Source organism: Myotis brandtii, unplaced genomic scaffold (assembly GCF_000412655.1).
Source record: "Myotis brandtii unplaced genomic scaffold, ASM41265v1 scaffold463, whole genome shotgun sequence".
In the NCBI taxonomy this organism is placed as follows: domain Eukaryota; kingdom Metazoa; phylum Chordata; class Mammalia; order Chiroptera; family Vespertilionidae; genus Myotis; species Myotis brandtii.
Window position 1 is genome coordinate 1,825,537 of NW_005367694.1, and position 14,587 is coordinate 1,840,123.

Here is a 14,587-nt window from a genome sequence, read left to right on the forward strand (position 1 = left end):
CGGGTGGTGGTGGTGGTGATGAGGAGGCAGAATGCCTCCCTGACGTTTCTGTGGCACGGGCCTGGACGGGGAGGAAAGGAAATGAGAATTTAGCAGGGACCTGTCCCAGTTCATGGTGTAACTGCCCTGTTGAGTAGGTGGAGAATGACCATTCTGTAAACAAGGACCTGGGGAAGGTGATCCAGGTCTTCAGGCAGGTCTCTGCATTCCCGCACACACTTTTTGTTCCAAGATGGCAGAGCTGGCCCCCAGGGACTTGTGTCCCTGCCAGGGTCAGCCCACCTGGGGACACCTACCCACCCACCTGCAATGGTCCAGGTGTAGGACATAGAGGAGTACCTGACTGTCCCCCTTACCCCAGATTCTAGGTTTCCTGGAGCCAGTGATCTGGTTGGGTAGCGGCCTGACCTGGGGCAGATAGGCACTGCATGGGCCTACTCCTGGGGGCTGCTGGGGGCCAGGCGTGTCCTCATCCTAGCCTGTAGTGGGCTCCTGCCAGGCTGGGCATCAGCCCCTCGATCCAGTGGGCCATTGTGCTGCCAGCTTGCTGGTCCAGCCCCCAGTCTTGCTTCTACAAACCTGGCAACCTCCACTCCCCAGGCTGTGGCCTCTCTAGGATGGGTGCTTCCTGTCCCCACCCTCCTAGGTAAATGGGAGGGCAGAGGTCTCTGGCTGTCGTCACTTTGCTGGGAAGAGAAGAGCAGTGGTTCATAGGGGACCTGGCCCTGCAGCGGGGAGGACTGCCTCTTTGGTGATGTTGCTTTGTTTGTAGACAGTGGTGGCCCACACTTGGCCCAGTCTGGGTGGCAGGACAGCATCATGCAGCCAACTCTCCCGGGGCTCCACCTAGTGGAGGGTGCAGCGAGTTGGCTCTGCTCTTTTCTGCTGAGCGTCCCTGTGGTGAGGTCAGGCACCAGAGGAGTCATGTCTGACCCAGCCCATCTGACCCAGCCCAGGAGACCTTGGTCAGTCATTCAGCTGTCCCCAGGCTAGTGAAGTGCCTGGCAGGACTGGGCAGCGGGGACCCACGGAGAGTCCCAAGTCCTGTGCTGCCACCCACTCCCTGAGCTGCCCAGTAGTTTGGCCTGGTCTCTGACAAGGGCAAGTAACCTGGTTGCAGGGTCTGGCACATGCTGAGGTGGAAGCCACTGGGTAGGATGGTCTGTCTGGGCAGGTGGCACAGGGCTGTGTGGTGAGCATCTGGTTGGCTGTGGCTTCCTGTTCAGTGTTGCAGTGGTCTCTGCTCTCCTTCCCAAGGCAGGGCTCAGCTCTGTCCCACTGGTCGTCTCTGGCCTCAGGCTCTGTCCCACTGATCCATCTCTGGCCTCATGGGGGCTGGGGGGAGCCTGGACTCCACGAAGCAGCTGTACCTACAGAGCTGGTTCTGCTGCTCTCTGGGTCATCAGAGATCCCAGACCAACCACCCTGACCAGCTGAGTCCCCCTCCCCCTGGGCCACCTCTGTGAGAAGGGAGTTGTGCTAGGGGCCAGAGAGACAGCTGGCAGGTTGGAGTTGAGGCCTCCCAGCCACCCGCACCCCCGGGTCTGGTCACATTCCTGAGGGACCTGCTGAACCTCCCTGGCCTTGGGGGCGGGGGAAGGGCAGGCAGGGATGGGCTCCAAGCTGCTGCAGGCCTCCTCCCCCACCCTGGCTCCATTCCAAGGGAGCCCTGGTCTGCCCACTGGAGTGGTGTACAAGGAGCCAGAACCTCAGGACCCCCCTCTTGTGGGACCTGAAAAGTTGGGGGCAGAAGCAGCTCACATGCATCTGGTAGCTGCTGCCAGTGGCTTTGGCAGGGTGGTATGGAAAGGCCAAGCTTTCGGAAACTCCTATAAGGGGAGGCCATGTGGTCAGGCTGGGCTGGGCAGGAGGGGCTGGGCCCTCTGGGCAGGGAGGGGGCAAGAGCAGATTTGGAAGGGAAGGAGGCAGGAGAGCCAGAAGCAGTTGAGACTGGTTCTTATAAATAGCCCATTGCACCAATGCCTCCAATTTTGACCTTTTGTCATGTAAATATGGCCGGCCTGGGAAGGACCTTGCCCAGGCCTCCTGTCAAAATGCCTGCCATGGCCTTAACCGGTTTGGCTCAGTGGATAGAGCGTCGGCCTGCTGACTCAAGGGTCCCAGGTTCGATTCCGGTCAAGGGCATGTACCTTGGTTGCGGGCACATCCCCAGTGGGGAGTGTGCAAGAGGCAGCTGATCGATGTTTCTCTCTCATCGATGTTTCTAACTCTCTATCCCTCTCCCTTCCTCTCTGTAAAAAAATCAATAAAATATATTTAAAAAAAATGCCTGCCATGAATTTGAGCCTGCTCCCAGCTCCCAAGGCTGAGGTGGCCCTTGGAGTACCCTAAAGCTCCTGGGTGGGAAGCAGTGCAGTGCCTTTGAGCTCCCTAGACCTGCCATCTTAACCTACCACTGGGCCTGTCGGCAGGGTCCTATGGCCACTGTCTCCTTCCCAGCTGGCTGCCCCTATCATTCCAGCCAGAGAAACCCCCTGACCATCTTGGGAACAAGGGCTCAAGGACTACCAGGCACCTTCTACTTCACTGTCTCCCCCCGCCCCTCCCCTGATGGCTGTCTGGGTGACCATGTCCATTCCATCTTCCATCTTCTCTCCAGGTGACCGGGCATTGATGCACCCTCAAGGGAGGCCACGCGCTCAAGGAGGCCACCCCTGCTCGCTGCTGCTCACATGGTTTCTGGGCCCCTGGCACTCCGGTAGGCTGGGGACAAGGAGCTGGCAGGGTGGGGGAGCGGGAGGGAGACTGGGGAGGGAGGGCATCGTCCACCTGCTCCTGCTGGGGGATTTCTGGGAGGCCCACACAGCCCTGCAGCTCTCAGCCTGCGTCCTTTGTGTGCAGGCAGCACTGGGCAGCTCAGAGGAGAGGCTGGGCCCGTTGTCCTTGGTTTGGGGAGGAGGGGCTCATTGTGGACTCACAGGCTCTTGGAGGATGGGACCTCCTGCTCTCACCAGTCCCTTTGACAGGCTTGGAGCACAGGCATCTGGGTGCTGGTGGAGCTGACATTGTATTTCCCTGGGGCCAGGTATTCCGGCCAATGTGGAGGCCATGCCTTGGGCAATTTGTCCCTGCCTGGCTGGCTGTGGGGCAGGAAGTAGGGGAAGGTTGGTTCCCATAGGACCTGGCTCCAGCCTCCGACTGAGCAGCCTTGCAGGGCCAGGTTGGTCTATTGTCTAGCACAGTGGTTCTCAACCTTCCTAATGCCGCGACCCTTTAATACAGTTCCTCATGTTGTGGTGACCCCCAACCATAAAATTATTTTCGTTGCTACTTCATAACTGTAATTTTGCTACTGTTATGAATCGTAATGTAAATATCTGATATGCAGGATGTATTTTCATTGTTACAAACTGAACATAATTAAAGCATAGTGATTAATCACAAAAACAATATGTAATTATATATGTGTTTTCCGATGGTCGCGACCCACAGGTTGAGAACCGCTGGTCTAGCAAGTGTTTGCTGCCTCCTGCTGTCAGGCCCTGGGTGCAGCCTGGCACCCACGTGTTCACAGAAAGCTCTGATGCTTTTTTGGGGGGTTTGAGTGGTTGCTAGGTTTTGTTTTGTTTAAATTAATCTTTGCAAACAAGGGCACGTGTGGGGCGGGGGGCGGGGGAGGTGGGGGTGGTGGTGGTATTTGTGTCACAGGGAGATAGGGTGGGCGTGATCCCTCTAGGCTTTGTCCTGAGGGAGGCAGAGCTGAGTGCCTTGGTAAGAGCAGGAGGTCCCAGGTGAGGTGAGGCTCAGAGCACTCAGTTACTTCAGAGATTGAGCCCTGAGTGGAAGGGTTGAGGGTACCTTTGACAACTGTGTAGCAGAGTTGCCTGTGGAAGGCTTTATGTTCCCTGAGCGGCTGGAGGGCGCAGGGAGCCACGACCTTGTGCTGTGGGCCCTTCCACTCTGGGGTGGGCATATGGTGATCACACTGCCACACAACCAGCCTGCTGGGTTCCTGATGAGGCCAGAGGCTTCTGCTGTTTGGTACTTAATGACATCAGTTAGTGACTGTGCCAGTCTATCAAGGCCAGCTGCCTGTCTTTCCCATGCCCAGACAGTGCTGCCCTGCCCAGAAAGGATCCAGGGTAGGGCCCATGTGGTGCAGTGGTGTGGCCAAGCCACATTTTTTACTCAGCACCCAGAGACCCAGACCAGAAAGTGCTCTATGCCTCCAGTGGGCAGGTGAGGGACTGCCTGTGGGCTGCAGTGTCTGGGAGGTGGTGACATACCTTGGCAAGTCTGAAAGCTTGGGAGGCCTGTAGGGTTTGCAAGAGGCACCCAGCGTAAAGCAGAAGTCGCAGACTGGAGGCTGCACATTTGGTTTGGCTCACAGAGCATTTAAGAAAAAGAACCTTCATTTAATATTGGGAGATTTCGCTGCTGGGGCATGGCTCAGAGCTCTGCTCCTTTCAGTCCCTGCCGCTTCCCAGCTCCTCAGAATCCTCTGCTGGTCATTTTTAGGTCCCTATGGGCCTGTGGCTGGCTTCCTTTAGTGTGCAGATGGTCCATGGGCTGTGAAGTGTAGTTCAATCCCAGTTTCTCTACTTGGCATCGAGTGACTTTCATTGTCCTGCTTTCGTTTTCTCATCAGTGCAAATGGGGCCGGTTGCGCTGCCCCTTTTCTGGCAGTCTGAGTGCTAGGCGGCTAGTGTGAGTCCCCTTCCTGTGTACTGTGCCTGAGAAGGTGGCCAATGGCCAGGTCAGCTTAGAGGCCTCTCTGAGTGCCACTGTGGCCCACCCAGGCCTGGAGCCCTTGCACTAGGGTCCTGGTCAGCTAACTCTCACAAGCCTGTTCTTGCTTGCAGGTGGTACGCGTGGGCAGGGCGTGGGGACATGGGGCCTGACATGGAGCTGCCCAGCCATTCGAAGCAGCTCCTGCTGCAGCTGAACCAGCAGAGGACAAAGGGCTTCCTGTGTGATGTCATCATCATGGTGGAGAACTCCATCTTCCGGGCCCACAAGAATGTCCTGGCCGCCAGCAGTATTTACTTCAAGTCTCTGGTCCTGCACGACAACCTCATCAACCTGGACACGGACATGGTCAGCTCCACAGTGTTCCAGCAGATCCTGGACTTTATCTATACAGGCAAGCTGCTGCCCAGCGACCAGCCAGCTGAGCCCAACTTCAGCACTCTCCTCACTGCCGCCAGCTACCTCCAGCTGCCCGAGTTGGCAGCCCTCTGCCGTCGAAAGCTCAAGCGAGCCGGCAAGCCTTTCGGCTCTGGACGGGTGGGGGCTGCTGGCATGGGGCGGCCCCCCCGCAGCCAGCGGCTGTCCACAGCTTCTGTCATCCAGGCTCGGTATCCAGGGCTCATGGATGGGCGCAAGGGGGCCCACACCCCCCAGGAGCTCCCCCAGGCCAAAGGCTCGGATGATGAGCTCTTCCTCGGCAGCTCCAATCAGGAGAGTGCACACAGCCTGGGCCGGGCCGTCTGCCCAGCCAGTGGGGAGGCCGGCCTGGGCAGTTGCAGCACCAATGGGAGCAGTGGGGGCTGCGAGCAGGAGCTGGGCCTGGACTTGTCCAAGAAGAGTCCCCCTTTGCCCCCCGCCACTCCTGGTCCCCCCCCCACCCCAGATGATCCTGCCCAGCTGAGTGACAGTCAGCACGGCTCACCCCTCTCGGCCTCAGCTCCTCCCGTTGCCAACAGTGCCTCTTATGCCGACCTGGGGGGCACCCCCAGTGAGCCCATGGATCTGGAGGGGCCCGAGGACAACCACCTGAGCCTGCTGGAGGGGCCTGGCGGGCAGCCCCGGAAGAGCCTCCGGCACTCGGCCCGCAAGAAGGAGTGGAGCAAAAAGGAGCCCATGGCAGGTTCCCCCTTCGAGCGGAGGGAAGTGGGGCCCAAGGGCTCCTGCCCAGGGGAAGAGAGTGAAGGGCTTGGGGACCGGGTTCCCAACGGCATCCTGGCCAGCGGTGTAGCAGGGGGCGGCCCCAGCGGGCCCTACAGGGAGCCCCCATACCCCTGCAAGGAGGAGGAAGAGAACGGCAAGGACGGGAGTGAGGACAGCGGGCAGAGTGAGAGTGAGGGGGGCAGTGGCCACGCCAGCGCCCACTATATGTACCGGCAGGAAGGCTACGAGACAGTGTCCTATGGGGACAACCTGTATGTGTGCATCCCCTGCGCCAAAGGCTTCCCCAGCTCTGAGCAGCTCAACGCCCACGTGGAGACGCACACAGAGGAGGAGCTGTTCATCAAGGAGGAGGGCGCCTACGAGACGGGCAGTGGGGGTGCGGAGGAGGAGGCGGAGGACCTGTCAGCGCCCAGTGCAGCCTACGCAGCTGAGCCCCGGCCCTTCAAGTGCTCAGTCTGTGAGAAGACCTACAAGGACCCGGCCACCCTGCGACAGCATGAGAAGACACACTGGCTGACGCGGCCCTTCCCCTGCAACATCTGCGGCAAGATGTTCACGCAGCGTGGCACCATGACACGCCACATGCGCAGCCACCTGGGCCTGAAACCCTTCGCCTGTGATGAGTGTGGCATGCGCTTCACCCGCCAGTACCGCCTGACGGAGCACATGCGCGTGCACTCGGGTGAGAAGCCCTACGAGTGCCAGCTCTGTGGGGGCAAGTTCACCCAGCAGCGCAACCTCATCAGCCACCTGCGCATGCACACTTCCCCCTCCTAGAAGCCAAAGACCTTCTCCAGCCTGGGGCGCTCTCTGCAGACTCGCCCTTGGGAACAATGGAAGAAAGAAGTAAGGAGGCCCAGGGGGCAGGCCCGGACCCCAAATCTAGCGGGGGTGGCTCCTGGTGACACCTCCAGCCCGCCCCCCCTACCCAGAGCTTTAATCCACAGTCTGTACCAAGGGAAGAGAGCAGAAGAAGGCCGGGTCCCGAACCCCAAAGGTATTGTGGGTGTGCAGTCTACCTCCAGATCCCGCCCAGGCCCCTGCCCCCTCTCCCAGGTCTACCATAGGGCCTGTGGGAGTGGGTCACGGGGTCCGGACCGGCCTTTTTCTCACAGGTCAGGTCTGAGCAGGGGGAGTGGGGACCTCCCTCTGTGCTGGGAGGATCAGGGCTACCTGTGGCCAGGGGCAGTGTCCCTATACGCAGGAGTGCTAGTCTGTGTGCGGGCCACCTTGGCTGTAAGGGGAGCAGTGCTGGATGGGAGGCGATGGAGGCCCCCCCCCTCGAGCCAGGGGGGCCCTCACCGTCTACCTCTCCACAACTAAAGAGCCCTCTGGGCTGGTGTTGCTGTTATTCCTACTGATCTGTTCCTTTTTTCTTTGTGAGTTTTGTTTTTTAAACCAAAACCAACAAGAGTTTATTTTCCTCCTGGCCCCTCGGGGCTGAGCCTGGGTCTGCAGACTGAATGTATGGGGCACTCGCCCCTCCCGCCTGGCTGCAGGCTTGGGGCACCCACCCCTCCAGGCCCCAGAAGCCCTTCTTGGCCAAAGGCTTCCCTGGGCCCCAGCCACCTCGGCTGCCTCAGGAGAGAGAGTGCTTTTCCTATAGTGTCTGAGGAATCTTCTTTGTTTAGAGGTACTTGTTTTTTATTAAGAGAAAAACCAGTGTAACGTTTATGTGAGTGTTTGAACTGGAAGGTCTGGGGTTCGAGGGGGGAGGGGGGAGGCTGGACTGGGTGCCAGGGCCGTCGGTACTCTCGTTTTCCTTTTGTGTGTGTGGTATGCGCAGTGCGTGTGGACAGATGTTGCGCTTTCCTTCTTCCTTACCTGACAAGGTGGAGAGACTTCTGACCTTTTGCTACCTCTTGAAATTCACGAAGAACAGTAAGTTGGTGACTGGCAGCTGAGGCAGTGACACTTTTGCTTTCCTCTCTTTAGTGCACAAAGACGTTCAAGTGCACAGCCCTGGGCCCACCACGCATCACGCTCAGTGAGGCTCCTGCAGCTTCGGAGTCTCTGCTCATGTGTGGGTGTTCTCCTGGGCACAGGGCTAGTCCTGGCCACCCTGAGGGTGTTCTGAGTGTCTGCTGAGCCAGGGAGCCCACACAACTCCAATCTGGGCCAGGTGAGGGTGTGAGTGCTCCAGCCCCAGGGGAGCCAGGTATTGGGCAACGGGGAGATGGGTGCCAGTTCTTTTCAGCTCCTTGCCAGGACTAGGATGAGGCGGAAGTGAGCCCCCTATCCTGTTCCCTGGGCCTGCAAGAGCTTGAGCTTGGGAAAGGAGCAGCCCCCCTAGCCAGTGCTAGCCAGTGTGGAGGCATGGGAAGAGCTGACCAAAGTGATGTGTACCCTCTGGGGGATAGGAAGGGGACTAGCCCTACTTGGGCGAGTCCTGGCCCACTGCCACTCTGTCTCGGGGCTGGCTGCCACCCATTGGCTCAGCCCTGTCTGGGTTTCACCCCTCGCCCCTCACTTTGGGTTTTCTCCACCAGCCTCAGGCACCTCCATGGGCCCAGAGCTCACAAGGCCAGACCAAGGTGCCGAAGTTGGCTCCACTGTCCTCGGCCGACTGGAGCCACAGGGCTGAGCCGGTGGCTTTATTTTCTTCATTTTTTTTTCCTTCTTTTTTTTCCTTTCTATTCTAAGTTCAGACCAAAAAATTCCAGAGTCATCCCTAGCCCTAACCCTTCCAGAGACCCTCCAGCTGGAAACAGAGCCTGAGTTCAGGGACCCGAGTGGTGTGTTTTGGGACTGAGGGCTCCTGGGTGAGGGCTCCTGGGTGAGGGCTTCTGGGTGAGCCCTCAGGCAGTGCCCGCAGCCCTGAGCCAGCTCCTCTTCCTTTAGGTGGGAAACGGAGGACTGTGCCCAGGGTCTCTTGTTCCAGCAGGTCAGTGAGGGGCAGGGCCTGCCGCAGGCCCCTTTGCTCTCCCAACCCCACCCCACTCCGTCAGCACTTAAGCCACACGACACAAAGTCTGTACTGCATGGGAGGTGCACACATGCCTGGCCTGTGTGTGGCCTCTCCCGCCGTGGGCAGCGCAAACGTGAGGTGACGCGTGAAAGTAGGCGATTCATTTGCAGAGCTTCAGGGACTGGGCGCAGAGGCCCCTCACTCAACGACGTTTGTGCGACATAGTATTGTACCCACCTGAGTATTGTATCAAGCCTTTTCTGTATTTTAACAAGAAAGCAAAACACTAGTTTCCTATGTAAGATTTTAAGGGTTTGTGGGGCAGGGTGGGATTGACACACACTTGGTTTTGTTTGCTTTTTCCTTTGGTTTCATGTGGCGTGTGCTTGTGAGTGTGCGTGGAAATGTGTTAAGAGCCTCACAAGGAAATTAGGCCATTGGAGGCCCAGGGCGGCTTACAGTTCTCTGCTTTAGTCACTTAATTCCTGAATGTTTTGGTGAAACAGGAAACAGAAAATAGCAGTTGTCATGTAGGAAAGAGGATAAACAACAACAAAAAGAAAAAAGAAAAAAAAAAAAAAGCTCATACCCAAATTCACAAAACCTATTTTTTAAACCAAAGCACATTTTGAATGAGTATGGAACCTCAACAGGCTCAGAAAAAAAGATACTAATATATTTATCTCATTGTTTACATAAACTTTTACAGTTTCAGACCTCAGCAGCTGGAAGGCCAGTCCCAGTAAGTCCTAACCTTCTGGAGGCCCCTCCAAGTCGGCCCTGGTAGAGCTCCGGCAGAGGGCACCTGCGGGGCTGGGCACTCTAAGCCCCGCCACTCCAAGCCCAGCTGGCACCAAAGAGCTTGGGCCAGTGCTGACTGGCCCCCAGGCCTTCTGGCCATCCTGGCCAGCTGGCACAGCGGGGTGCTGGCGGCTCTGACCACAAGACCCAGGCTGGGCTTGGACCTGGGGATGGCGGTGAGCCCCACCTCTGCTCTGCCCAAGATCCTGGGGTGGGTTGATGTGAGGGTCCCTCTCAAGCCAAAAAGCCAGGACCTTTGCACATCCATTGATTCTGGCTGGTCCCGGTCCCTGGGGACCCCCCCCACCACCAGTAGCAGGAGGGGCTTACTGGGCTGGTCCTTACCAACACAGACGGTGCAAACACTCTGAACAGTGTTGTTTTTGTATCAATATGTTTGTGCAGTAATGAATGTATTTATTTCTCAGACTTGGGGCGAGCGAGGGGCAGCCCGGGCTCTGCCACCGCACGCTCCTGCCAGACCGAGCCACTGCAGGGGCTCGTCCAGGGTTGCAAAAAAGAAAAGATGAACCTTTAAGCAAATAAGAATCTCAGAGACTTGCAGCATAGCCATACACCTCAGCCTGTGAATGAACAATCCGGACCCAGACTGACTCTCAGAACCTCACGCAGCCATGTGTGTGTTTCCCGTTAGTCACCACTCGGTGCCGGGCTGTCCTCTGTCCCCACCCTGTCAGTATTCACTGGACTTGACCGAGTGCAGGAGTGCGATCTGGGCTGGCTGGCTGGGCAGGCAGACCCCAGCCGCCATCCCTGCAACCGTCCTGAGTTGGGGTGAGGCCTGGGCAGCCAGAAGGGCAGGGCTCAGGGAAGAGGTCACTGCATCCGTCCTGCCCCCCGATTTGGGGGACAAAAGCAGAGGCGCCAGGCCTTAGGAGAACAAACAAGGGATCTCAGCTCTGTCCCCTGAGGGACCAAGGCCCTTGGTCTTCCCCAGAGCCACGTTGGGGCAGACGCTATTGAACCTGTGAATCCGATGCCAGGAGTGAGGGGATGGAGAGGGATCTAACCAGAGCCTCAGTCTGACATTCCAAATGAGGGGGTGGGTGTGCACTGTGGGAATTGAGGCTGCCCAGTACCCCCCAGCTTCAGTCACCCCACTTTTTCTACCAGGAACTCCTCCCCCTACCTCACCTATTTGCTATTTATTGCTGTAATTTATTGACCTCAAAAATGCTGCATAACAGACCTCACTTGGGACAGGGAGGATCTCCAGGCCCCCCCCCTCCACTTGGCGGGGCCCTGTGGGGCCAGGTGCTGAGGGGAGCCTCTCTGTACCCTACCCATCACTTGCTTTCCCCCTCCCCCCTTGGGGGACCCCAGGTTGGGCACTGGCCCATTCATAAATACCTCGAGGGGGAAGGAGAGGGATGGGGTTATAGCTGTTTTGTTTAATTGGAACTGGAAGAGGGATCATGTCCTTACCTTATGTCCTTCCCAGAAAGGGGGAGGGACACTGTGATCGCACTCCTGTACTGGCCACCGCCGCTGTCAGTCATCACGTTGAGTTCACTTCCCTCGAGAGTTTGGATAAATTCAGGTCAGAGCTGCAAGTACGCAGCCCTCAAGTGTCATAGAAAAGCAACTCACCTACGACTGATCTCTCCATTCAGAAGTGTGCAGTCTTAATGTACAGTGATGAGAAACTGTTATTTTATGATCTTTTCATTAAAAGCTTGATTGAAAACTATCTTTCGTGGGGCCTCTGTGTTCTGTGGCTGTCCTTTCTCACTAAGTGACAAACTGCTTTCCTTTTTGACCAGCACTCTGGGGTTGGCATCCTCTTGGGCAGTGTTGGCCTCAGTTGGCCGAGGCAAGTTAGGAGGCAGTGGATATGTAGGTAGGCGCGTGGACCTGGTGGCCTGGATTGGGGAATGGCTCATACCCGGGACCACCTGTTGGAGCAGGGATGTCGGGCTGGGGCGGGGCAGCAGCTCTCATGTTCTCTCTCCTTCCTGTTGTTTCCTGCTTGGCCTTGGGGTCAAAGGTGGGTGGGGGAGGAAAAGAGAATAATCAGTCTCTGGGGGCAGGGCCAGTAAATCAGATTCCCTGGGAGAATCCCAGGATGAGTGAAGATGAAGGAAGAGGAGTAGGGCTGGAGCTAGGAGGTCAGTCAGGAGCTTAGACCCCTGCACTATGGACTGTAGGCATCCCAAGGGGCCCCAGGGCCGCAGCAGGTGAGCCTGGGCCTCCAGGCCTCCAGCAGAGCATGGGGAAGGCTGCTCTAAGTCACGGTAAGTGCCATTCAATTGTTTAAAAATGTTTTATCAAAGCAACACCTGAGCATAGTTTAAATCATCAAATGGTTCTTTTTTAAATAAAAAGGTTCTTCATTTCAGAGAGAGGAAGGGAGAAGGGGAGAGAAAAACATCAATGACGAGAAGTCAAGAAATGTTTCCCACGGCCCTTCTATGGGGACATTTTCTAAATTGTACAGCAGAAGTAGAGGAAGCTTTTGAATGGCTCCCTGAACCTGGTAAAAGCCAGGGCACATTATTAAAAGGTCTCAGTGCTGCCAAATGTTACTGTGGGTGGTCCCTGCCTCTGTGGGGGGCTGTTAGATAACATGTACACCGTCACTGACTGTCTTTCCAGAATCTGAATGAGAATGTGGGGACACGTGTGAGACCTATGCTTGAGTGGCTGGGCACCGGATCCATGCTCTCCAGCCAACTGGCATAGGACAGCCTTGGGCCTGGAGGAGGAAGGAGCCAGCTGGGAGGGGGCTGGCTCCCCACCCCACCCCAGGGACCTGCAGGTACTGTGCACCTGAGGGGGAGGCTGTTGAAGGGCGAGGCCACTGACGGGCTTACTGGGGGACAACAGTCCCTCAGGCTGAGATGGGGTGTACAGTCTCCCTGGGGACATCGTGCCTTAGATGGGCAGGTGGGGAGAGGGAGGGTTACCTGGCTGAGTGGCACCAGCGGGTGGCGCCGAGAGAAAGCAGAATTGACGGTTGTCTGAGGAGCGGAGACCACAGGAAGCAATGCTGCAATCTAGGTTTCTGCCCTCCCCCCAGTGAGCAGAGGAGAGATCCCAGTGCAGGGAAGGGAGGAGTCCTTGGTGTCAGGGGCCACCTCCACTTCTCCCCAAAGTGAACCTGGCTTCCGGAGAGTCCTCGTGGCAGCCCCTGGCAGGGGGAGCTGAGAGCAGAACGGCAGCCCGGTCTGCAGGGCTGAGTAGGGGCCGTGTCAGGAGGCTGTCATTGTGGGCAGATTTCACCTTTCTCAACATATTGCAGTGCTTTTCCCAGTTACAAATATTTACTTTCCTTATTATAAAAGCAACAAATGACCCTAAAAAACAACACGGGTACACAAAAAAGAGAAAATAAGAAAACTCATCATTGGATCTTCAGAAGTAACTGCTCTGTCACTGGATTTTAATAGAAAAAACGGACTCTCGCCCTAGCTGGTTTTGTTCAGTGGATAAGAGCGTCGGCCTGTGGACCAAAGGGTCCCGGGTTCGATTCTGGTCAAGGGCACGTACCTTGGTTGCAGGCTCCTCTCCTGCCTGGGCCCTGGTTGGGGAGAAACACAATTGATGAGTTTCTCTCAAATCGATGTTTCTGTCTTTTCCCCTCTAACACTCTCTCTAAAAATCAATGGAAAAATATCCTCGGGTGAGGATTAACAACAAAAAACAGGGACTCTAATGGAACAAGAGCTATGGCAGAAATTGGTCAAGTAGGACCACAAAGACCAAGGTCAGGGAAGGTGTTGCCCGAGCAGTGATTCAAGGGAAGGCTGTTCCATGTGTACAGATCTGTGTATGAAAAGTACCGAGACATAAAATTAGGTGGATTGCTTAGGGGATTAAAATGGAGTTCAATTTGGTTGTAGGGGGAAATGGCAAGAGGCTTGGAGGTGGGCAGAACCAAACATTGGGGGACTTTGTATGCCGAGTAAAACAAGTTGAGATTTTTATTTTATTCTGTAAGTGCATGGGTTTTTGTTGCTTAAAGCCACATAACCCTTTTTATCAAATAATTGCTTACATGGAAGCACCTTCATTATTTGATATGTCATAGTTAAAAATCTTTTTCTGCCGAAACCGGTTTGGCTCGGTGGATAGAGCGTCGGCCTGCGGACTGAAAGGTCCCAGGTTCGATTTCGGTCAAGGGCATGTACCTGGGTTGCGGGCACATCCCCAGTGGGAGATGTGCAGGAGGCAGCTGATCCATGTTTCTCTCCCATCGATGTTTCTAACTCTCTATCTCTCTCCCTTCCTCTCTGTAAAAAAGCAATAAAATATATTTAAAAAAAAAACTTTTTCTATTGTACAAAAGTTTCAAACACAGATTTTATAATTGTTCTTTTTCTTATTCAACAGACATTTATTGAGCTCCTAGCATCATATAGATGTTCTCACAAGACTGCAATAAACATGAAATTACTGCATTGAGCCATAAAGACTAGGGCGGAGTGGGTCGCCTGCATGGACTGACTGACTCCACAGCTGCCTTTGGAGTGGAGAGCTGGGTGGATGTGCCAAGAAGCAGGGACCCACAACTGTGGATCTAGGTGCTGGCTTTCCTGGGGTTCACTTCTAAAAATCTCTCAGTTTTTCTATATGTTTGAACATTTTCATAAGTTCATAAATTACTTAAATTCTTAACATTCATAAATGTTGGGGGAAATGCTATCTACACGTACTAGGCCCGTGGTCGGCAAACTGAGGCTTGCGAGCCACATGCGGCTCTTTGGCCCCTTGAGTGTGGCTCTTCCTAAGCCTTAGGAGTACCCTAATTAAGTTAATAACAATGTACCTAACTATATAGTTTAAGTTTAAAAAATTTGGCTCTCAAAAGAAATGTCAATCGTTGTACTGTTGATATTTGGCTCTGCTGACTAATGAGTTTGCTGACCACTGTACTAGGCTATCTACACTAATAAAAGAGAAACATGGTAATTGGCGTACGACCGCTACCCTTCCCATTGGCTAATCAGGGAGATATGCAAATTAACTGTCAGCCAAGATGGCGGC

At 55.6% G+C, this 14,587-nt stretch overlaps 1 protein-coding gene across 2 annotated transcripts in view; it reads left to right on the top strand.

The window, feature by feature from the left end:
- The first annotated feature begins 2,556 nt into the window (after window positions 1–2,556).
- Window positions 2,557–14,587, top strand: part of HIC2 (hypermethylated in cancer 2) — a 19,405-nt gene continuing 7,374 nt past the window's right edge. Inside the window, exons 1-2 of one of the 2 annotated variants that reach the window (XR_001363908.1) lie at window positions 2,557–2,719; window positions 4,824–6,717. Coding sequence is in view for 1 of the 2 variants with exons in the window: in XM_014547092.1 (XP_014402578.1) it covers window positions 2,694–2,719; window positions 4,824–6,648 (1,851 nt within the window). In the remaining variant the exon portion in view is untranslated. Of the gene's footprint in view, window positions 2,720–4,823; window positions 11,292–14,587 lie in introns of those variants that run through there. The other variant, XM_014547092.1, reaches the window with a different exon arrangement.